General features: G+C 43.7%; 1 protein-coding gene across 3 annotated transcripts in view; it reads left to right on the forward strand.

The window, feature by feature from the left end:
* magi3a (membrane associated guanylate kinase, WW and PDZ domain containing 3a) overlaps positions 1-23,620 on the forward strand; it is a 96,642-nt gene that overhangs the window by 31,454 nt on the left and 41,568 nt on the right. Inside the window, exon 1 of one of the 3 annotated variants that reach the window (XM_046396812.1) lies at positions 16,966-17,440. The exons of the other annotated variants lie outside the window; for them this stretch is intronic. Coding sequence (XP_046252768.1) covers positions 17,275-17,440 — 166 coding nt within the window. The 5' untranslated portion in view covers positions 16,966-17,274. Of the gene's footprint in view, positions 1-16,965; positions 17,441-23,620 lie in introns of those variants that run through there. 3 annotated transcript variants of the gene reach the window in all.

The following is a 23,620-nucleotide window of genomic DNA, read 5'->3' on the forward strand; positions in this document are numbered from 1 at the left end:
ATATTATCACAGCAATATGAGCACAGTTAGCTCAGATTTTAAACATGCAGAAGGCATCTCCTTTCCTAATCCTCCTTAAACATTAGTGATATTTTAGTAATGGAACTGAAATTGAAATACAAACGAAGAATAACAGAAGATTGGATCTTTTCAACAACAGAATGTTGAAATAAAACAAATTAACTTCCTTTTTTTTCTGACAGCTGTCTACTTTCAGTTAGAACAACTGGGGAAAAAAGGACACTTCTTCTAAGCTGCCTTTTTTGCCCACAATAGCATCTGCCCTTGTATAAAGTTATTGCTCTTCTGTCTGTCAGAGCCTCCGTTCTTCAAGGCTTCTCATCTATTTTTTGTCAGACATCAACAAATGAATTAATAAATAAAGTTTGATTGAGTGTGGTTTGTCGTGCAGATGATTGGACTGCGCGGCACCTTTGTTTTATTCTCTTATTTCCACCCAGTGCCCAAGGACAAACGCGCACTGAAGCACAGCTTTCTCATTGAGGCCAACAGCAGAAACAAGAGCATGAAACATTCAAGAATATGAACTTTGCCACCAGTTTTCAATATCTCACTGTTAATAAAATAACTTTTCATCGTGTGCTGTGCTTAAAGGGAAATCTGTTTTTGAATGTGATGAGTTTTACATGAGTTGAGTTTCAGACTGAAGCCTTGTCACAAAACACCAGTTCTTACTTGTTTGCTTCGCTGCTTTACGGATGCATGCAGAAACAGTTAAATGCAGCTGTTACATGTGTGCTTGTAAACCTTTTCATGACCCAACTCACACAGTGCTTTGGGAAGCACTGATTCGAGACAAAGCTTGATCGATCGTGCTTTACTCTGAGATTGAGTGTTAATGCATGTTCTCGGTGAAACCTTCGAATGTGCATCAGTGGCGCTTTTACTGAAGGCTGTTTTACTTTCAGCACTGACTGAGACTGATGTAACATTTCATCCAGTGAGGCACATAAACCAGACCACCTCGTGCCACTAATCAATGAAAGTGTGGGAATGTTTTTGCATTTGTTTGCTGCTTGCCCTTGCCAGTTGCTTAACCCCTCACCAATGTTTTGCTGTTCAAGCAGCCACAGGGAGAACATGAAAACCCCACACAGAAAGGCAGTTTCCGACCCAGAGCCTTCTTGTTGTGAAGCGACAGTGCTGCAAACCAACGTGCTTGTTCATAATGCATGTTGATCATCATCTGAAATCAGGACTGGCGTGTGAGGCATTTAGATGTTCTGACCAAAGGAAGTGCCTTTGCTGAACTAGCTGCGTGAGCCAGAAGACAGGACTTCATCACTACATTTCATAAGCTGATGAGTCCTGGTGGCAGCGTTTATGTATATGTGCGTGTTTGTGAGTGTGTACGTGCGTGTGGTTATGTGAGCTGAGGAGGGGGATATTTTGAATGACATTTTTGTAGACCACTGCGGTGTGGCTGCTCCTCTGAACCTTGCTTTAGATTATATGTTTAGTCAAACACCCTCAGCAGCTCTGCGTCTAGAATATCCCAAATTCCTTCCAAGGCAAACCATTGCTTAATCTCTGAGTGAGCAACTATTTCATAAAGCAGCTCCAAAGAAAAAAAAAATTCAACCAGGCAAGATAAAGAAAAATAATAAAAAAAATCCCTCATTCTATTTCTTATTTTATCAGAAAGTCCCCCTACTGTGGGACGAGCGCCATTCCTATGCTGGCACCCAGATAAAGCGGATCAGCTGGCATAGAAGAGGCGTCCATGTCCAATCTCTGCTTTGCCCTCTCCAACAGCATTTTGTTATTAACGATCTACTCCGCCTGCTGTGGGGAAAGCAAAAGAACGAAGAGGAGGATGCGAGGGAGGGAGAGTGAGAGAGAGAGAGAGAGAGAGAGTGAGAGAGGGAAAAGGAGCTGCCAAGTGAGCCAACATGCCACTCTCTCAAGGACATTGACTACTCTGACTGACTTTGAGGACACCGCTGGTCAGTGTGTGTGTGCAGGGCAGAAGGCGTCAGAGCCTTTGGGTTATTCCTCATGTGTGATTATTTTTAGTTCTTTGCTGCTATATCAGGGCAAAATCCTAAGGCTTAAACCATCAGGGGGGCCTCAATTAGGAGAAGAGGGGAAAAAAAGGCAAAGCAGCTCTTTGGCTGGGCTGAGCAGTCGCTTCCCTTGCATAATGATGGGTCAGTAGTCACTCGTTAGCTAATGATAGTTATCAGACCAGGAATTAAAACCCACTTAAAAATTTTATAGGCAAATGTACTTTTGACCCTCCTAGTCATATTACTGTAATCCTGCAAAATGCATTTTTTTCTCACCGTTCATGATATGGCCTCATTCATCAGAAGTCATTTTAAATAGCAGAGTACGAATACCATAGTACCAGTAGTACTGATGCGATTACTCATTTGATGAACTTGGAGTTGCTCCACTGATGTGACTAATGCACCAACTCACAAACGCTGTTTTCACATATGAATTCTGGCCAGTGTCTGGATCTGGTCTTCCTGGCCTCTCACACAGTGAGCACACAACAGACGTGTTCTCATCTAAGGTATTCAGTTTGGTTTCAACAGGGGGGGGCTGGGACGGACATGCAGGAGGAGAACTCATCTGTAATGATGCCAGCAAAAGAGTGGAAAGCAATAGACAGGTTAGCAGAAGAGAGCATGAAGCAGATACAAACACCGTGCAACCTCATGAACTTCATCAACAAGCTCAATTCACACGGGGGCTCAGTCACACACAACGCAGACTTGGTCCTAGGGGACTGGCAGGCTACAAGTCCTTTTAATTTGGGACATTTGCGCTCATAGATACAGTTCCTCTGGTTAATGTCTGGAAAATTTCAGTGTAGCATGTGTGAAAGCGGGAAGAAGTTCAGTGATTCTGCAGTGTTATGACATCTTGAGATACAAGTAATGAGTTTTCTTTTTTTTTTTTTTTTTGAATGCAGATAAAGACTTTGATTGATGTTTGGAAGAGAAGCAGGCGAGACAAAAGGGCAAAAAAGGTTGGGAAAAAAAATCCTCTTTCAGTGCAGTGGACAGGAACAAGATAACTGTGGAATGAAAAAGCTGGGGACACAGAAGGGTAAAAGGAAGAAAGGCACATCATTGAGGTGGTGAGAGCTCTCAGTGCAGCCACAGTGCGAGCTGAATGACAGCATATCAGATAGCAGCCGAATCGTGGCGCCCTTGCTGAACTTTTCTGCCGGACCTGTCACAGCCTTGACGGGAGAGTTGTATAAGATGCTGTTGCATGTGCATACGAATGCAAGGCCTACATTTCTGTACATACGCGCCGCGCTCTGTAGGCTTCGCGTTTAATATCATGGTATATAAAAACACTAACATAGTTGTACACAGTGACAGGCTTATATCACTGCAATTACCTCATTACCAAATTGCTTTATTGCAATCACTGGCTTTGGGCGTCAAGGGGAACACGTTATTTCCTGCAACTCACACACAGCACCGCAACACAAGCAACGATTGCACACGGAATTTGAAAGCTTGTTTGCCTGTCAGCACTGCAGTGAATAAATGTTTCCCCTTCTTTAGCTCATTCTCTCTTACTACGTCTTTGTCCACTGGTTCTCATGCCCTGCTCATCTGCTTTCTCTCTACCCCAACCTCCTGATATGCTATTGACAGGGCTGAGAAAGCAGTCTAATGATGTGTATAATTCCAAAATGGTTTCCGTAATTAAATAGCGTCTTGACACTAATTAGTTCTAGCTGTTGATAATACAGCCAGCCCAAATTCTTTCACAATGCCTTCTATTTAATTAACCAAATGGACTGATAAATAGGGAGCCGATTTCTGTCAGTCTTGCATTAGTTAACTAATGCACTTACCTCAAACCAGCTCCCACTCACTCTCCCTGTTGTCGTCAATGGTTGGCTAAACGGGGTGATTGGCCTATTGAGGGTGCTGCTGTAACCTGCCTTACGCACATCTAGAGCAGTATATTTTGTTTTTATTTGGTCAGTCAGTCCACCTCTTTGATCCAGGGTTGCTCTAAAATTTTGTTGACATTCATTGTTCCCAAATTGTGTATGCTAACCACATTTGGTGATCCTTGACTGTTACTCTGGTGCTTCTGGGCCGTTCATGTTTCAGATTTTTCATCAACTACTGGATTCATTGCAGTAAAATTTCGCGCAGACATTTGTGCCCCACTCAGGAGGCGGCATCGATGGGTCATGGTGAGCTTTATGCATGCAAAACCTCAGCATGTTGGCATTGTCTTTGTGACCATGATGCTAGCATTAGCATTTTGGTTAAAGCTCCGCTGTGCCTACAGTAAGTAAAGTTTGAGGAACTTTGAACTGAATTGGAGGGAATTGGGCTCCTGCCTCCACGTCACAGTCACTGTCTTTTTCTTGTTTGTCTGTGCTCTCTTATTCTGTTTCTTGTGTGCTTATTGGCTCTCTGTCCACATCTCTCAGCCTTCCCTCGCCTTGCCTCTCTGTCTCCCTCTCTCTCTCTTTACTCCTCTTTCCCTTGTCCTTTCATGCCTCCCCCTTGGAGATTCAGCTTGTGGCCACCTCTGAGGTCCACTTAGCTCCTGACATGCAGTATATGGCCTTTAAACCTTTTGTCTGTGGAAACATCTCATCTCAAAGGCCTCTCCACTCGTGCATCGACTTCAAAACAGTGCTCCTGTTTCTTTATTCAGCATTTGAACATTGCAATGCAGCACCTGGCTGACGCAGTCGGGTACTTTGGATTGAAAAACATCCTCTGTGTGTGGGGATGAATGATTCTTCCCTCCTCTCAGTTAATAAACCAGAGTAAATTTTCCACCAGTCCCTGTTGCATTAAAATGAAGTCATTTGTGCTATTTTTCCTGTAGTATAATTAGACAAGGCAGCTCAGGCGAAGCAGTAGGGGTCCCCCAGGATGCTGCTCACTACCGCTGCACCCTGCTGTACAGGGCTGAAATATGACTGCATTACTAAGGCATCACCCACAGCCCTTTTCTCCGAAACCTCGTCAGTGTCTCTCATGTGCATTCTGAGGCCCTTTACGAGCTGTCAGCTTCAGAAGATAACTGATTTGCAACAACAGCAAACAGTGCGCATACAATAACTCACAATAATAACACTCCTCCTCTGGGACGGATGGTTTCAGGCAGGTGTTGGAAGCGTTCAGGAATGTCGGACCAAATGTCTCACCCACATGACGAGTGTTGTGAGATGTTTGTGGAGGATGTGTTGCAAAGACAGTGCCTTTTGTTTGGCACTACAAAAAGTACTGCATACCCAAAAGACTCTCTTGAGCTTGTCACAAGAAGCTTAGCAACTGGGATGTTGTTCTATCTTATACTGTGACTGAATGGAATAATTCTTTCGCAGTTCTTCATAAGCTGTTCTCGGGCAGATTCGGACTTATGTCAGTAGCCACAGAAGGCTAATGAAGTCCAAATTAGCCTGGTCTTGTCCCATCAGCCCAGAAGATGAGGTGCAATGTGATTTGAGGTGATGACTAGAATTCATCAGCATCTATTCAGCATACTGTCGTTAAGTAAAGGTGTGATATGAGGGCAGCAAAAACCCAACACGAAGGTGATGGAGCTGTTAGACCCCTGGCTTCTAAGTAGTATAATTGCATCTCACATTTACAAAACCCCCACACACAAACACATGAATACTTGAGCATTGAGCACTACATGCTACACTCCTAGAGCCCCTCAAAACATACAGGCAATCACTTATAAGGGGTGTAAAACGTGATTATGAACTCTCACTGGATGATTTATTGCAGGGACATGTCTTGAACTGACTTAGGCAGGCTCAGGTATGTTCTCTTTCACTGGCAATGGCCATTTTTCTTCCATGGGAATGAGGGTCTTTGCGGGAACTCATCCTTCGTCTCGATACACGAACAGTCCAAAAAACCATGGCTTCCACATACAAGATATCGCTAATGCAGCTGTGTGTGCAAAAATGAAGACTCTGATCTGATTCCTTTTTTGTTATGCGGGGACTGATATTCATTTCCAGCTTAAATATTTGGAACATGTGGAGAATTTCAGAATGTGGAGAAGCTGACTGCAGTACCTTGCGTATCTCGCTCGTGTTAAACTGGAGAGAGGCACAGGAGCGCATACCTCACATGCTTGGGTTTTTATTGACGAGGACAGCCTGGTAAGAGAGGTCAAGGATTTGTGCAAAAGTATAATAATGAAATGTGGCAGCTCAGATTGCAGCTGGGAAGTCCAGCGAGCTGCTGGCCAGTGCTGTCAATTAAAAGGCCTGAGACAGCATGACAGTACTATGATACATTGCATCAGGAGAATTCCTCAATAGCTTGTAGCTGTTCACACATGCCTTCAGTAGCCCACTTTTCAGTGTATCCATGTACCACAAGAAAGCACCTAATGGCTCAACTCTGGAAACTGGAAAGCAGTGCTGTCATGGGCATCCATGACATACATTTGAATAGTATGTCGAAGTAAGTTGAAAATCAGGACACAATTTCATTTTGTTCATCAAAGACATTAACGCTCATCTAGTATACAATAAATAAAATTGTATGTATTACTAATACTCAGTGATCTTACAAGGAGATCAGTAGGCATCATCGCAGCTGGGCAGTACACTGCCTGCCTGCCCCCTACTGCATTCCCCTGGTCTCTAAACTTTTGTGCAGTTCTTCTTTTTTTTCTCTTTTCCAGCACTGATTTACTTCCTTAAGCATAAGAAGTGATCACTCAAACTTTGATCTCTGTAAGCTAAATGAAGATTCTCTAGTCTTGCAAAGAGAACAGTGTCAGTCAGCTGTCAGGTGGACTTGTCACTTGCGGTGGATTACAAAGGTGACAAGTTTACATTATGGCGGAAACTTCTCAAACCAGTCCTGCAGCAATCCCGTGCTCTGGTGTCTGTACCTTTGCTTATTCTGTTCCAAGGGTAAGTGCTCTGCTTGCTCACAGTTGCTTAACAAATGCTTTCACAACCCTAAACAGATAATCACTGGTAGCACAAGCTACCTACTGAAAGTGATTTGATACTGAAAAGATTTTTGTGGCGTTTCACTGTAATTCTGCAAATCTTCTTCCACACGAGCTGCTACAGAATTTGAAATGGGTCTCTTCAGCTCTCATAACCACAACAGATCCTAAGCTCAGAATCAGCAGATGGATGTCTTGTTGTTCTCCTGAGTTTTCAGTAGTATGACTTCACAGTACCTTGCAGAGATGACTGCAAATTATGTTTCACTCTCAAAACTCACAGCTTGGTTGCATACGGAAGCTTAAATATTTCCTAGTTATATAATGTTATTATGTCCTAGATTTTGTACTGCTTAAGTATTAGGAACATTAGATGCAAAATGTTTTAGCTAATCTTTACAAACTTTATTTTAGACCTTTCATCCATTTTTAGTAAAACTGCTGACTCCAATCTACCTGCCAAGCCTTAATAGGGATTTTATACTCTGATCTGGGATGAAACCTCTTCATAAATGCAGCAACATAGTCCAGAGGCAAAACAGTCCCAGATGGCTGTGATTAGGAGGACTGGATCTATGAAATGAAGGCCAAAGGCATGATCAAAAGTCTTGGAGGAGTACGGAGGGGGAGGAGGAGAAGGAGGTCAGCCTGTTCTAATGTGCAGAGGCTTGAATACTGCTGTGGAGAGCAAAGAAGAAAGAAAGATGGGCTGGGCATGTGGTATTGTGTGTCACAGGGTTTCAGGAACAGGTTGTTAAAGTCAAAGATATTCACACCTCTCATTATCTTTCCTAGCAGACGTTCTGATCACAGGTTCCTCTGAGTTTGAAAGATGTTTTTTATAGCTATCAGAGCGCTGCTGCACACTCCCTCTTCTGTGAGGAGATAGCATTGAAGTGAGCCACAACAATGAAATGTAATTAACTGAAGACCGTGGGAGGAGATCTTATGGGTTTGTGTTGGGTACCCTCCATCCTTTTAACCCTGGTTTTGTTTTGTCACATCATTGAGAAATTTAGAAATGCTTGGTGAGGCACAGACACACACACACACACACACACACACACACACACACACACGTGATCTCTCCTCTCTACCCTCCCTCTAAACTCAGCAATAACAACGTAGAGCAGAGCTATCAAACAGCCTGCTCGTCATCCCTTTTGTTCAGCTGTGTAGACCCATGTAACACAATAGGTTGCAGGACAGATGGACCAGCCTTGATAGCATTTCCATCACATTTATTTCAAATTGGTCAGTGTTGTATCTGCACAGTCAGACACCTTTGGGCTGAGACACCCGGCTCATATAGCTCAGCCTCTCTGCAGACAGCTTGTCAATATGCTGAGTCACTGGAAAGATCAAGGTTGACAGGTCTTTGAGAGAGCCCAGAGCAAAGCAGCCTCTGGAGAGAAGAGGACAGAGGTTGGAGAGCCACGCAATAATAGTTCTCATAGAGAAATGTGGGATAGGTCAGAGGAACATGGGTGGCAAAAGAAAGGTATGACAGACTTTGGCCAGTCAATGTCCGAGTATCACTAGCTACAAGATTGTTTATAATGACAGATCATACTCGTGTTAATAGATGTTACTGTTTGCTTAGCTTGCTGCTGTGGACTGCAAGTGACAACTGTGCACTTGGGGAACATTTGGACAACACTCGGCTCCAGAGACGGACCAAAAAAGACACAAAATGACAATGTAGTTGTTTGAGTTCTTTGTTATTCATAGGCGTCTCTTTGGGATTTGTGGTAATCATTTCTAATCACTTCTCTTTAGTCATTCTGATTTCTTTGGATCTGTTTTTGTCTTTGTCTTTCTAGTCTTTTTTTTTTTTTAAACACAGGTTTTAGATCCAAAGGGCCCATAGAGGTCAGGGACTTGACCATTCCAAACATACATATACTATATAGAAGTATAGTAAGTATATATAGTATTGGATCACCTGACATAGACAACTTTGCAACTATAACAGCTTCTACTATTCTGAGAAGGCTTTCCACAATATTTTGGAATTAATTTTTGTCCATTCATGCAGTAGAGCACTTGTGAGGTCACACACTGATGTTGGACCAAAAGGCCTGGCTCACAATCTGCATTCCAGTTCATCACAAAGGTGTTGGATGGGGTTGAGGTCAGGACTCTGTGTGGGCCAGTCAAGTTCTTCCACACCAAACTCATCCAACCATGTCTTTATGGAGCTTTGCTTTGTGCACTGGGGCACAGTCATGCTGGAACAGAAAAGGGCCTTCAACAAACTGTTGCCACAAAGTTGGAAGCATAGCATTGTCCAAAATGTCTTGGTATGCTGAAGCATTAAGATTTCCCTTCACTGGAGGTCAGGGGCCGAGCTCAACACCTGAAGAGGTGTGTCTCAATACTTATCTATGTAGTGTATATGAGAACTTAAGATAGAGATGAGTGTTTGTAGAAAGAGATTGGAGTCACACACAGATCCACCTCCACCAGGGGAACCCACTTCTCTTAAGATTAGCGTTAGCCTCCAAATGTTCTTGTGATCTGAAGAGGCTGTGTGACTGATGCATCTCAAACTTGCATCTCAGCCTTTTTTTAGTTTGGAGAGGGAGCACACCTATTCATATTAACACCTTCATGCATATTCTTGAGTTTAATCATATTTTAAGCAGTTGCCATCAGCCACTTCTGTTACCAAACCTCATGTCTCATTGCAGTCAAAACAGTTTATCATTGGTTTGGAGCCCACAGAGACAAACAGCACCTCACACCTTGTGATCAGAAAGATCTGTCAGCATTTTTTTCGTAACTGTCTCCCCACAGTCTCCTCTGAGGGACGAAAGCTTCTATTTATTCCTGGTGGTTCATATGAGCTTAATCACATAGCACCAACTAGTAGCCACCTGGGGATGGGCAGAATTAATGAGTGTGAGGGACGGCCAGCAGATGGATGGGGGACCAAGGGCCCCGCTAGGAGTGTGCGGAGAAAGCCTGCTGGTTAGAAGAAAATTCACTCCCTCCCGACTCAGTCACACTGAGTAATGACAAGGAGAGGCTGTCTGCAGGCTGACTGATTGTTCTGAGCTGTCCCCCCTCCGAGAAGTCTATAGGGCTCTGAGAAAGTTGGCATCTAATATCTGTCTCACTAGTGGGACCTAAGAAAACCATACAGCATAATGAAATGTGACGGATATTAGGATTAAGACCCGTGTGATACAGGCGGGGGTCACCACACGAGGGCCGTCCAAGTCAGAAGTGGTAACTTGTGTGTATTGTCCCTGATTTTGTGTGAATACTCCTGATCCCTGGTCTCATGTCTCTTACAGCACCGGGGACTGAGAACAATGTAACCACTGTAAATGATGGCAGGTCCTTACCTCTCTGCTCTGCTGTCCCACCCCAGCTGCACTCATATCATTTCATTGTGGTGATTTCTTGTGATGAGTTTTTGAAACTTGTCCTGAGGAAATGAGTTGAGTTATCTGACCTCTCGTTGGGCATGCAGCTTGTGGCACACAGACGGATTTTATACTGGAGGTTAATATTACCTCCTCCAAAAGAACTTTCAGCTCTGAACTGTACCAGGCACACTGTAAGAACATGCAGGTATCTTGTGGATGTGTTGTCACTGCTCTTAGTATTATTAAACCTGGGCGTCAGGTATAGAAGTCACTGCGCCACAGCTCGCTGAAACTAATCCAGCTCTCAGTACACCTCTTTGTCGATGTGTCAGTGCTGGACAGGAACTAGTCACCCCTTGATTACCAAGTCATTGTGGACTGAGCTAGGGCGACAGCCCACTCAGTTCTCTTCGTGGTTTATGTACACATGACGGATCTCATGTCCTTATTGAGGTTTACAAGATTGGGTGCTGCTCTGTTTTGGAAAAGGAAACGGAATGGAAAACCGCTTCCTCTTATCTTACATCATTAGTAGTCTCACATGTCTCAAATTGCGTTCAATATGAAGCTGTCTTACACGCCTCCAATGTGACTGATGATTGACTGTTCTTTTTCCTCTTTTTTTCCATGTGGATCCTCCTTCCATCAATTCAAAACCGACTGTGACCATATCAGGTAAGAGCAGTATCACCTGCAGAACATATGTTTGTACTTGTCGTCTGCCGAGGCCTTGTTTGTGCTTGCACAGTGAGAATGGAGTCATGTTTGAATCCAAACAGGTGTTGTCTTTGCACAATTGATTACTTCTTGCATTCCTCTTAAATCCTTGATCAAAGCACCCAAAGATGAACTGCATCTCATCAGTAATAGTGGTTTCATGCTCCTTTTTTGCATGGCTTAGTCTGTTTTCTTCACTCACTGCCTCCTTGCCCCTTAAAAGCCAGTGGATGCTTGTGTGAAGTAGGTTAACTCAGCATGTTCACCTCTTTGAGCTGCAGTATCGTGCTGGAAATGTTTTTTTCCCTATCGACTAATGTCCTGTTAGGTGTTGTATCTGGAGCATTGGTGACCTGTGAAAGCCATTCTTTTGCCTTAAGAGGGAAATTTAACGACAATCTCTTCCCTGGACCACCTTGACCCATTGCCCAGGAGACTGGTAGCAGGGTGTGATCTCTGCCTGTTTTATAACCTGCCCGCAACCAATCACATACAGAGTTCAACAGACTGCAAACCCCAGAGACATGATGATACCTTATAGCCTGTGAATTAAGGCCTTTTGCAGCTGCTCTCATCCAGCCAGCTATTACGGCACTGCGGGGTAACGCGGTGCCCGCTTTCAAGGACAGTCAAAAGGTAACTTGGCCTCTCTGCATGCAGACAGGCTTTTTGATTGGCCTCAAGTGCACCAACTACAGCCTCTCTACTGTGTATTAAGTGTAGCCATTCCAGCATCAATCATTCTGCCATACATGGCCAGGGAAATTAGGCCATATGGTTATATATTATATTGAGTCCTTGGTAATCATATGTATATACGGCAGGACTTTGTATTTTATATGCGCTGTGTGACAGTGTCCTTGTGTTTTCTGTGTCAAGTTGTTGTTAATGACTGAAATGAGCAGGTTGCAGAATGACTTTGTCAGCATGAAGAGTCAATGTAATCCACTAAAGGCTTTTGAACACTCCCAAAGAAGTGCTGTTCTGAAAGTGGCAAAAAGCCCCTTGATCTGGGTGTGGGGTTTTTTCTGAAGCTGACAGCCACACCTTCTTTCTGCGGTGGTTGGGCAGGTGGGGTAAATGAGCCAAGCTCAAGGTGCTCTGCAAATTCTTTTCCCCACATTTGGAAAGTTTCTTATTCCTGCGCCCTCCGTGTTCACTGCTGAACTGCATCAATAGGCTTTTTGTTGTGTCACAGCAGGAAAAGGTGTAAATAATAAAATTAATCATGGCTGAATTCCATTCAGCTGCTTCGGTTTTCAGGGGCCGGGTATTGTGCCCGCTAGATCGATGTCACACTGTCATTTTTTGTTACTATGGCGAATGAAAATGTCTGCTGTGAAGAAGTCTTGTTGCCTCCGTCTTTGTGGTGAAGGAAAAGTGGAAGGATGGAAAGAGGGATCAAACTCTGAGGACCAGCCTCAGTAGACACACTCCTACAGGCTGTGCATATGCTCTGCATTCTTATATCAATTTTCAGCAGGAAGTTGGAAATGCCACTATCATTTTGCTATCTGTTAATGCAATATTTTATATTATATTTTATTTTCCACCACTTTGTAATCTTTTCCTCTCACTATAACAGGACTCGCTGTGACTTCTCACTTTGACTTGAAGGTCACAACCTGAAAATGAATTCTACCCATTTTTGGAAAAAAAAACAAAAACTATATATACAAATTATATGAAAATATATGCAAAAAAGAAGACGAAAAAGAAGAAGGTTGAAAGAAGATTAGAAAATATGAATTAAATAATTAAATAAATGATCAAATATAAAGCCAAGTCAAAGGCTGTCCTGTGTGATCATGTCTGCAGCAGCTCTCAATGTTCCCAACAGAATGAAGACGTGTGACACTTGCTTTCACCTCTTGACAAAACAACCTGCAAAGTGTACCTGCAGAGTCACCCGTACTGAAATCCCCAGAAGGCGTCAGGATGATTGATGCTTCTCTCTCCTGATTGCGTTACTCTTTTTTCTCCCCCAAGCAAGTCTTAGGGCTGAAGGCAGCCGAGTAATGAAAACACATCACGTCAAAACCGCTCTGACACAAATCTGACGTCACAGCTCTGTGCTGCTCGAAGGCTTTTTCTGGCAAATGACTGAAGACTACACCAGATGGCTTTGACGCTTTTATTTTGACTCTTCCTTATCCATTGTCTGACTCTGTCTGTGTTCCGTCAGACAGCTTTGCAGCATAGTCAGCCTCTTGCTCTGTGTGCTCTGCATCTAATATTTATATGGAGTATGAAGGTGGATGGCATGCTAAGCAGCCAAATGCATGTGAAAAGCCAGTTGGGTCTTGATTGAATATATACAGCGTTGACAGGCTGGATTTGACACACAGTGATAACACAGAGGATGCAAATCTTTCATGCTTCTGGCCTCCCTACATCGGTCTGTTTTCTGTTATTCATCATTATTAATCTCGTTCAAGAAGGCCCTACAGCAAGCTGCATCCAATAAGGGCTGGCGTTCAAACATTTATCCTTGCAGAATTCAATTACGGTTTTTCGCTTTTTGTCTTCCTTCCTCTGTCTCATTCATCCAAAACCTTGAAACCGTTGTTATCATTTTTCATAACAATGTCCCAATATCATAAATCTGAGCTTACGTTCCTTTCACACCATGTTCAGTGTGATTGTGCCAGAGGCAGGAGGGGAGAACAGATATCAGTGATCCATCACAGGCTGGTTCATCACTTGGCTTGCCCCTCGGACACGACGTTTAAAGGAGTGCCATGCTGTCGCTCCCTGAGTTCTTAGTGTTTACAACCAGTGTCTGCTTTTCTTTTAAAGCAGGCTTTTTTTATCTCCTTTATCTGCTTCTGCTTTATCAGTCTGAGGGTCCTTTCTCTTTGCTGGTTCCTCATCTGAAAAATAAAAGAAAACTGCTATCCCGGGTGACAATGAGACAGCTTTATTTCAGCGTGTGACTTTAAAGATCTTAGTCTTCTGTGTGTGTGAATCTGACAATGTCTTGCATTAGCATCTACACAGTGTTTTTCTCTCTGAACATGATATTCTGCTCATCTGTTAATAGAAAACCATCTTAGCAACAATATGAAAATCCACTAAGTCTTTAAGCTGAATTTCCTGTCTTGACCGTTGACTGGCGGAGGCCCAGGTCTTGAGATGTGCTTTTGCTAACCTCACCAGCTTTTTCACACACTCTTCCTCTGAGGTCCAGGCAAAGTTTCAGCTAACGTCAGGCCAGTGTAACAATGTTGCTTTACTCCGGCAAACAGGTTTTTCTGAGCTCCGAGGTTGCTGGACAATTTATTGCCATCCAGTTATTTTCTTGCTTATTTCCTTGTTTTCCTTGTTTCACGTTGTATTTATCTGTTGTTTCGATTAAGGCCAGTTCGTTCTGACCAATAAATATGAACTCGTGCAGTGATGTAGGTAATTCCAAAGGCTTTACACACAGCACACGGTGTCAGTTATAAACATCCTGTTGGTTTTTGAGAGCACCTGCCTCAGGGGCGTGTTTACTGATGTGTATTTTGTGACCTCATGAGTACAGCGTCAACAAATTATTAGCTGCTTTGGACAGAAAAGTGTAAAAATATGGTTTAGTTTTGGGTTGGCTGAGTTCAGGAATGAGAAAGTTCATCATCTGCAACTTTTCTTCCTTCCTGTTTGACGCCTCTCTTCTCTAGAATAGAAAAGGTCAAGGGGTCAGTAACCTCATTTGGATGTAATGATAATGAGGCACAAACCATACATTACACAGAGCTCCAGTTGTCTCCAGCACGTCTGCTAAATTTCATGCTGAGATAATTACACCGCTTTACACTCTGGCAGCCCACGTACAGCACGGTTTCATTATCTGTGTGTTTGATCTAAAGATGGAGAGCAAAGTCAAAGCAGGCCTGGGGTTCAGAGACAATTAGGTAAAAGCCGTTAACACAACAATGAGCGATGCCTCAGTCCGAGTCAGGCTGTGGGACGAAAACTGGACGGTTGTGTAATGGCGTTTCCTTCACCGCCTCTGCTGGCTAATTGAAAATGTATTTATTCCACTGAAATAACGCCTGCTCTCAGCTTTCCCTCCCTCCTTGTTAAGAAGATTGGCTGTGAGCGTTTTACTTTGTCCGTCCACTTAGGAGGGAAATGGTTTGAAAAAGACTAATCATCAACGCCACGGGTTTGTGTGGACTTGATTAGGTGGCAGAATGTCTTTGAAGTGCCAAAGTTTGATTTCTGCACATGAGCCGGCGTTTCCCCGGAGGGGTTTTACTGGGCCAAAGCAGGCCATGATGTTGTATGATGTCAGACCATTTCAGCAGAGCAAATTTAGTTTATAATTGCTTCTCTCTGTTCTTCCCTCTCCACTGTTGATACTCATTCAAATAGGGGAACGGTGAAGTTACACACATCATTGCGTGACCTTGTGTGTCTTGCAATTTATGACATTTTTCATGATAAACAATTTTTTTTTTCCTGGAAGTACTGATGTCCCTCCATCTTCTTCTCCCTCCTTCTACTTTGCATACTTCCTACAGTATGTTAATCCGGGCAAGCTAGCATGAGGTGTGAAGTGGAACAGATGTCATTATGTATGCCTCTGTAGATTAGCTAATCACAGGCGCCACCTGGGTATGCTGATTGCTATTAATCCACGATTGTAATTGAAAATTAGCGGTTGCACCGCAAAAGCATGCTGTCTCTCCATTGGCACTAATAGATTCCTTGTGCCTGCTTCCTGACAGACGTGTCATTCACACTGATAGCAGTAATACAGCACCGAGCCATGAGGTGCAAAGCTCTGAAAATACTTACATAATGGTAATGTTGGTTATCTGTTGTTACAGTGCTGCTGTTTAATCCCTTTGACCATTTTGCAGTTGGTACAGCAGTGTAAATGCACCATGCAGTTTTTACAGGCAGGCTGGGGCAGGTGTGGTGTAGCGTTGGAAACTCTACAAGAGTATTTGTTAATGAATTGATAGTTAAAATAAGGTGAGGGTTTTGTGGCAGGTGCCAAGTGCAGTGTTTTTATCGGTCCTTGCTAAATGGAGATTAACATTTTCTTGTCAAACACATTTGTATTCCAGCCTTCCTCCAAGGTGACACTGACTGTATTGTGACCCATCACACCCCACTGCAGTTTTTGTAAAAGATTCACCTGATCCACCATCTCAGGCAAGTCCCCTCAGGAGCCAAACCAGCCTTTAGCAGGCAGGACCCCGTCTGTGAGTTGCCCACTGACGTGAAACACCAGAGCCCAGTCCTCATCCTGCTGCCAGCTCTTTGCTCCTTCTCCCACTGATAATCATGTTCAGAAATATTCCCAGAGAAAGCAGGGAGTGGTATGAATTCCCCTACAGTTGTATCTCACAGTTAATTAAATTTATCATTGGCATCCTCATTCTCTTCACTCTCGCTGGGACGTGTGCTCTAATAAAGGGATGTCCTGTTTGAGTAATTAAGCCTAATGGATTCCCCTCACCTGGGGACTCATGTCCTTAATCTGTGTGTGTGTGTGTGTGTGTCTGTCTGTAATTCATGGTTGGTTGGTGCATCTGTGTTTGTGCGTTTGTCTTTTAGCAGTTTTTTTTGCATGTTATTGCTCAAAAGGACACAGGGCAGTAACCCCTTGTTCCTGTTAAAAAAGTACTTGGACAAACTCACTCACACACACACACACACACACAAACACACACACACACATAGAGGGAGAAAGAGTTCAGTACTCCAACCCTCATATAAACGTTCATGCACAAAAAGCTCTTTTTCATGAATGACATCCCTCCTTTTTTCAGACAGGCGTTCGTTAAGTGCTTATTTTTCAGTGTTAATTGAAATGCCAACAAGAAACTGCTCTCATGTGACAAACCAACTGTTGGTATAGTTATCCCCTAAGATGGACTCAAACCTTTGACCACCATAATCTTTTTTCCCCCATCTTTTATGCCTCTGTGTAATAACTACCATTTTCATCTGAGGGGGCTCCTGAGAAGAAGCCCTTAGTCAGCACCATAATAAGTTGCCTAAACACATGCTGTATATCCAAACACTGAGGACTGAAGATTGTCAGTGAAAGAAAACATCCTTGAAAGTAAACCAAGAACAAGTAAGACCCACAGTATCCACTTTAATAACTCTGTTTTGTGTGTTCAGCCGTCGCTCTGCGCTGTCACGCTGTTCCCCTCACTTCCCTTTCAAGAGGTGCCAGCACCAAACTTGTTTTTCATAGCACTCGACACATAAGAGCAGGGTTGTTTTGATGCAGAGCAAGACACACTTCTCCACGCTAAAAGATAGCGCAGCTTTCAGCTGTCAAAAGAAACCTCGAAGAGCGTGTGAGGAGAGCGCAAGAGAGGCGAGGAACGTATGTCTTCGAATGCATGGCGGTGCACCTCCAACCCGAGCTGTCCAAAGGGCCATTCAAGGTGGGCACCTACTGAATATGAAGCCGTCTTGAGTCTCCATCAGTGCACACATAAATAAACATTTTCACTCATACCTTGTCCTTACCTCCCTCTCTGTTTTCCCCTCTTCCTCTCTCCCACATTCTTGACTTTTTATTCACCCATGTGTTTTGTTCACTGTATCATTTAGCATCATAAATTCCTAGTTTTTCTTTGTTTTGCCGATAATTGTAATTGAGTGAGTGACTGAGTGAGAGTGAGTCAGCGTGTTTGTGGTCAGGGGGTGACCATGTCCTCAAGCATTTATTGACATTTCAATATGTCTCTGAAATAAGATCTCTGCGACTTTGTGCTGCCATGTGCAGTTTGTCGGGAGAGGTGGTGTTTGGGAGGTTGGGGTTATGTTTTGGTTGATGCTGGTGCACTGAATCAGTTGCATTTTTATGAGGCCTACTCATAGATCTGGCTCAGCCCTCGGTCCCATTCTTTTGTCATGATTAAAACCACCCTGCACTTCTTTAAGGCTAACCTCTCAACGGGGTGACCTTTTGTTTGCATGTGAGTGACTGCATGCCCGGAGTGAATGATCTCAGTGAGCCAGCAGAACATATCACACATGGAACGAATCAGTCCAACAAAATCCCAAACCCCCCCTCAGCGGAAAGTTCCGGTGGGCTATCTCCGTGACATCATACCAGTAACGAAGACCCATGGATCAACAGGGAGAGGACTGTGCTTTAATAAACCAGTTCTGACTGGATCGGTCCCTGAGCAACACAGCACCATCACTCACCCACTCAGGCTGGGTGTCATTACTGCCACGCTCTCCATCCGCACTGTTTATTCCTGACAGAAAGCCCTCCTGTATTTTCAGAAAGCAAAAACAAAAAAGCAGCTCCAGACTTCGCTGGATTGTTGTGACATTTGGCTGTGGATCAAGAAATGTGTATTTTTTCCTACCGACATACGGTCACAGCATCTTTATGCACCACAGGCTTGCAGCATATAGGGAGCGGTTTGAATGCGCATTTGCAGAGCGTCTGTTATGTATGCGCATTACTCCTGTCTGACACTTACAGTACAAACACACACACGATGTGTTTTTAGATAGGGTGTTGGCTGCCTCAGCCAGACCCCTTTTCTGTCTCATAACAGCAGCAAGCGCACAGCTGTTCATTTTGATTCACTCCACTTCATCCCCTCCCCATCTGTGAGTCCACTGCTCATGTGGAAGAATTATTTATTAAACATAACTAACGTCTGCTGTGTGCAAGTGGAAGAATACAAATTTCAGTCATCAGAGGGACCTTCGAAAACAGCATGAGGTAAATAGTCAGTTGACATTCAGCAGTTGTAGGGAGGTTTTGCCTCTGATTCTCTTCATATCTGCTCTCTGGCATCTGGCTGCTAAAGCCTTTTCATCTGCTGTGAGCGAATGATGTGGCTGCCCTCTCCTCCCTGGGCATCTGCCCAGCTTATTGAGCAGCCCCTTGTGTCTGTCTTCAAAGAGATACTGATAAATCATGGGCTAAATGTCAGTATCCAGTGGCTGTGTGATGTGCACGGGCTTCACTGAGCTAAAGTCTCATACTCACCCTTTTGCTAAGTAACCCCTCCACCATAACTGTAAGCATTCTGTGCACATCTCTCAGGCTGCAATGACTGAAGTCCAGGCAGCCGACTCATTTCAGTGATAAGCGAGTTTCCTGTTTGGCACGTGATGGATGGATGTAATGTAGGAGAGTGGTTTCTCTTCATGCACACCATCCCCACCTGAAGAGATGGACGACAGGAGTGTGTGTGAGAAAAAGTGGACACACCATTCCCTGGTATTATTGTTGAATTTTTTTTCAGCTGCAGGAGTAAGGTGAAGGACTGGCCAAGGACCTCAGCAGTGAGGTATTCTGATGAAATGTTACAGGACCTGTAGTGGTTACAGTATACAGCTGTGGGAAACATGATCTGTTGTTGTCGTCGAAGTGTCCTCTTATGCAAATATTATTTCCTTTGTCAAAACAGTCCCAACATGAGGTCCATTTTGAAGGAGTGCTTGAGGAGATTGCCCAGTGGAATTGTGTTCCAACACTTCGGTGACTTCTCACCCACGTAGGCTTGAAAGTCCATTTAGTGGCTGTTCTGTAGACTTTATGAGGACCCCTACTGGCTGGCTGAAGAGTAATTTCTTGTGATTGGGTCATCCTGAGTCTATCCTCTGAACATTTTGACATTAAAATGACATTTCTCAGATAGACAAATGAGGAGAAAATGACTAATGATATAAAAAGTAACTAACTCTTGAGCATCTTGAGCTAACAGATAAAAACAAGTACAAAAGAAGGCCCATAACATGAAATATCTGACTGTATCTGGTGTTATAGTGAAAGCCATTGCAGAAAAAAAACAGGGGAGCTAATTCTTTGTAAAACTGCTGATGGTATTTTTTGTTCCTCTGAAACCACAAGCCTGAACTTACTGTTAAATGCTGATGCCACTGTCCTCTGTTCCTTTGGCCCATATGTTAAGAGTTGCAAAGGTAATGATGAGGTACTTTTACTGTCTGAGGTACTTTATTTGCTTGCTCAATCTGGCCCATGGTTCAAATCCTTAGTGGTTATTAGATCAGGCTTTTGCAAATCAGGGAAATTCAAGCAAATGTTTGCTTTATAAAACTGGCTGGTGTTCTTGCTTGATAAATAGATATGATAATTAATTAACTAACAGATTAATCAACTAATTGTTTCAGCACTGTTGTATGAAAATGTAGCCCTGGTGTGTGCCAGTGTGAGCAGGAAGCCATTTGGAGGTGTGTGTGAGCTGAGCATCGAGGCAGCATCTGGGTTAGCCAGACAACAAGGGATTCACACGTCAACTCGCTACTGCAGCTCCTCGGGCTGAGCTTTCCAATACAATTCTGCTCTGCTGACTACCCGAGGTCTTTGAACCGAGCTTTACTCACACATACACATGCAATCCATCAGAGAAAATGCCTCGGCAGGTACCTGTCCCATGTAAATCTCTCTGTTGTACCACATTGTCATCATCGCAAAAGATCTCTGATATGTGCCTGGTGTGTTTTCAGGCCTGACAGCATCCTTTTCGGGGTAGAAATGTTAGCTGTGTTTGTGTGTGCATGTGTGTGTATGAGAGAGAGAGAAGAACAGAAGAAGACAGAGAGACTTTTGTGTCCCCTGGGGTCCTCTCTGATGCATCGGGCGGCATATTGTCAGTGACTGCCCGAGTTATTGAGGCTAAGAGCACATCGCTTTACTTGCTCTGCAGAACCATAATCCACAGAGCTGCAGAAACAGCAGCAGCTGCTGCTGCTCCATCTTTCTCCACGTTTCCTCACTCTCAGATCCTTCAGTAATAAACTGATTGATCTTTCCCTGTGTCGCTTATTTCATTCTCCCTGATCTACTGATGACAATGAAACCCCCTCTCCATACTATGGGAGGTAAAGATCACTCTCTGTCATGGAGATGACATGAAAAAGATTGTTCCACCCTTTGATCTGTTGTTCTGAAGAGAGAGAGAGCGTGCACATGTATGCTCACGTGCATTGTGAGAGGGTGTTTAATTTGTTTGTCCGCAGGTTTGTGCTTGCTTCTGTGCAGCAGGTGAGTGTGTGTCTGTTTGCTCATAGACAGACGGAGGTTTCAGACCGCAGCGATGGCAAACAGCAGCAGGCTTTTGATGATACACTGCGCAGAAGGCAGCTTCTTCTTCTCTGCATCACATCCAGACAGCCTCCACACAACAGAGCATCAAATGAACAACAGGGCAAAGAGGAAATGTGCACACACAGAGATGTAAAAAAGTCTTAACTCACTATCATCCTTTCTCCCTCGCCTGTTCCTATTGGCCCCCCTGGTCTTAATACAGGAAGTGCATGCTATCCTATCCTGTCTTGCTGTTTGTTTCTTCTTTCGCAAAGCGTCACTGAATAGCAGCCCCTACACCATGAGACCTTTGACCAGTGCGTTAGTCTCAGTGATGGCTCTGTGCTGAACTGTGAGGGAGGTTGTTGAAAGTTGTTGTTACTGCAACGTCACTGCGACTCGCTCTATACCGAAAGACAAGCAAAACTACCGAAATAATCAAACAATACATTGAGCAATGAACCTTGTAAACAGGGCTTATACGGGGCGAGTTTTGTTCCGAAGTGAAAGACGCGGTTTCAGACTCGAGATTTAAGACTTAAATCACTTAGAATCATCGCTGAAGACTAAAGATATTCATACTCTCTTATAATTTAAAGTGTTCAGAAAAGTTATCACTTATTGATGAGCAGGTGATGCCATCAGTGACTGTAACAAGACATTTTATAACATGTTACGTCTCATAAAACAAGGAAAATAAAATTTGACCCCATTTTTCCACTGTTAAATAAAAAAGAAAAGTCACGGGGTCACCGCAGTTGTTAAAATTCATTCCCTGAGGACCATGAATGTCTGCACAAATTTGTGATAATCCACCTCGTTGCTGTTATCTTGTGTCACTGTACTGGACCAACAGACAGAACGATATTGGCATCAAAGTCAAACGAAACTACAAAGTCGCTCTGGAAGGTCATCTTTTCATGACACCAATGATCAGCAAACCACAGACCACTGTTGTGGTGGAGGGAGTGTCCACTGAGCCGTCCTGGACCTGAAAGACTGCAGGGCAGATAGCATCGCTCAGGGAAGAAGCGGTTGGACACGGACACTAGACGAAGGAGAGGTTAATGTCATGATCTGTCAGTCTGCTGCACATCACAGGAAGTGGACAGGAGAGGCCCCGCCCGCTCAGGATGACCGCAGGGTGGACATGACTGTGCTTTCACCTCCCTGAAGGGACAGACAAGACAAGTCTGGCCCGACCTCAGCGTTGATTCAGCTTTTTGTTAAATGTCTTCCACTAAGCCGCAGCAGGATTAGAAAGGACAATTTCAAGGTCATTTCTCACTGTCAAGCTTGACACTTTTGTCACATGCTGACACACAGTGACTGGGGAGGACATGGTAGCTTGAATTAATGTGAACTCACCTCTTTCAGCAGTAATTCATTACGCCCACCTCCACACTTTAGCTGGCTGCTCTGTGAGAGTGTAGACACTCATACTTCATGTAACAACAGAATAGGTACTCTTAAAATGGGCCAAGAAAGCACTGAGCCAGTTTCATCTCAAACATGTAACTAATGGATATTTAGTAAAGTCAGCCAACAAAAGCAGGCAAGCCATCCGGAGCCAAGAATATATTTCTGAATGCTGAGTGCTTTGGGATACCATCTGTGTCTGGTGCCAAGTGCGCTGATGATTATCACATTGACTATAATAAGCCTGCAACGTTAGGCCTGCACGCGATGTGTAGCAAGACCATTCCTTTCAATTATCTGCCTGAAGAGTTGATTGTGCTATTCTGCCAAGGGTGTAAGGATTTCGCCATTATCCTCGTGGCACAACAAGCTCAAAACAGAATCAAGAATCACATCCCCTCTTGCACCTCCTTCCCTTCCAGTTTGTGTTATTGATAGGAGTTTGAATTCTGAATAGCAAACGTGTTGAAATCGTCTGCTTTTAAATTGCTAAGGATAAAAGTTTTTTTTTAAAAAAGACACAATTAGAAAAATGGATGTTCATTAGCCATTTTATACCAACAACACCAAGCTTGTGCAGACTGACCTTATACTGAGATACAGTCCTGCTAATTGGATTTTAAGAGGGATGTGTCTAACCTGAGGGGGAGAAAAGGCAGATTGGGGACATTGATTTCCTTCATGTAACATTTTTCATCCCAAAGCCTACCTCCATCCACAATTAATCTCTCGGGCTCTGTAGCCAGTAATTGAGTTCACACTGACTTTTCGCAGGCCAATTAGCTCTCACCTTACGCAGTGGCCATGAGAGCAGCAGAGCTTGTCTCAGATAGGAAAAAGTACCACTTATCCCATTTCAAGGGGAGTGATTGTAGTTCAACCACTATTGCTTTCAGTGAACATGAGTTTGGGGGATGAAGCCATTGGCTGTGGAGTCCAAATGCTTGTCTGTCTGCACGTACTGCTCTTTGGAGAGAAAACAAGACATACAAGCATTGTAATCTCATTTGTTTCACTGCCATTTTAATGAGAAAGTGAAGAATCTGGGTGTCCCTTACATGCCAATAATTGTCTCTCTGCCTGTCGCACAGAATGAGACAGGACGTTCTGTTTCCAAATTGTT

The sequence above is a fragment of the Scatophagus argus genome, chromosome 8, assembly GCF_020382885.2.
Source record: "Scatophagus argus isolate fScaArg1 chromosome 8, fScaArg1.pri, whole genome shotgun sequence".
Classification (NCBI taxonomy): Eukaryota; Metazoa; Chordata; class Actinopteri; family Scatophagidae; genus Scatophagus; species Scatophagus argus.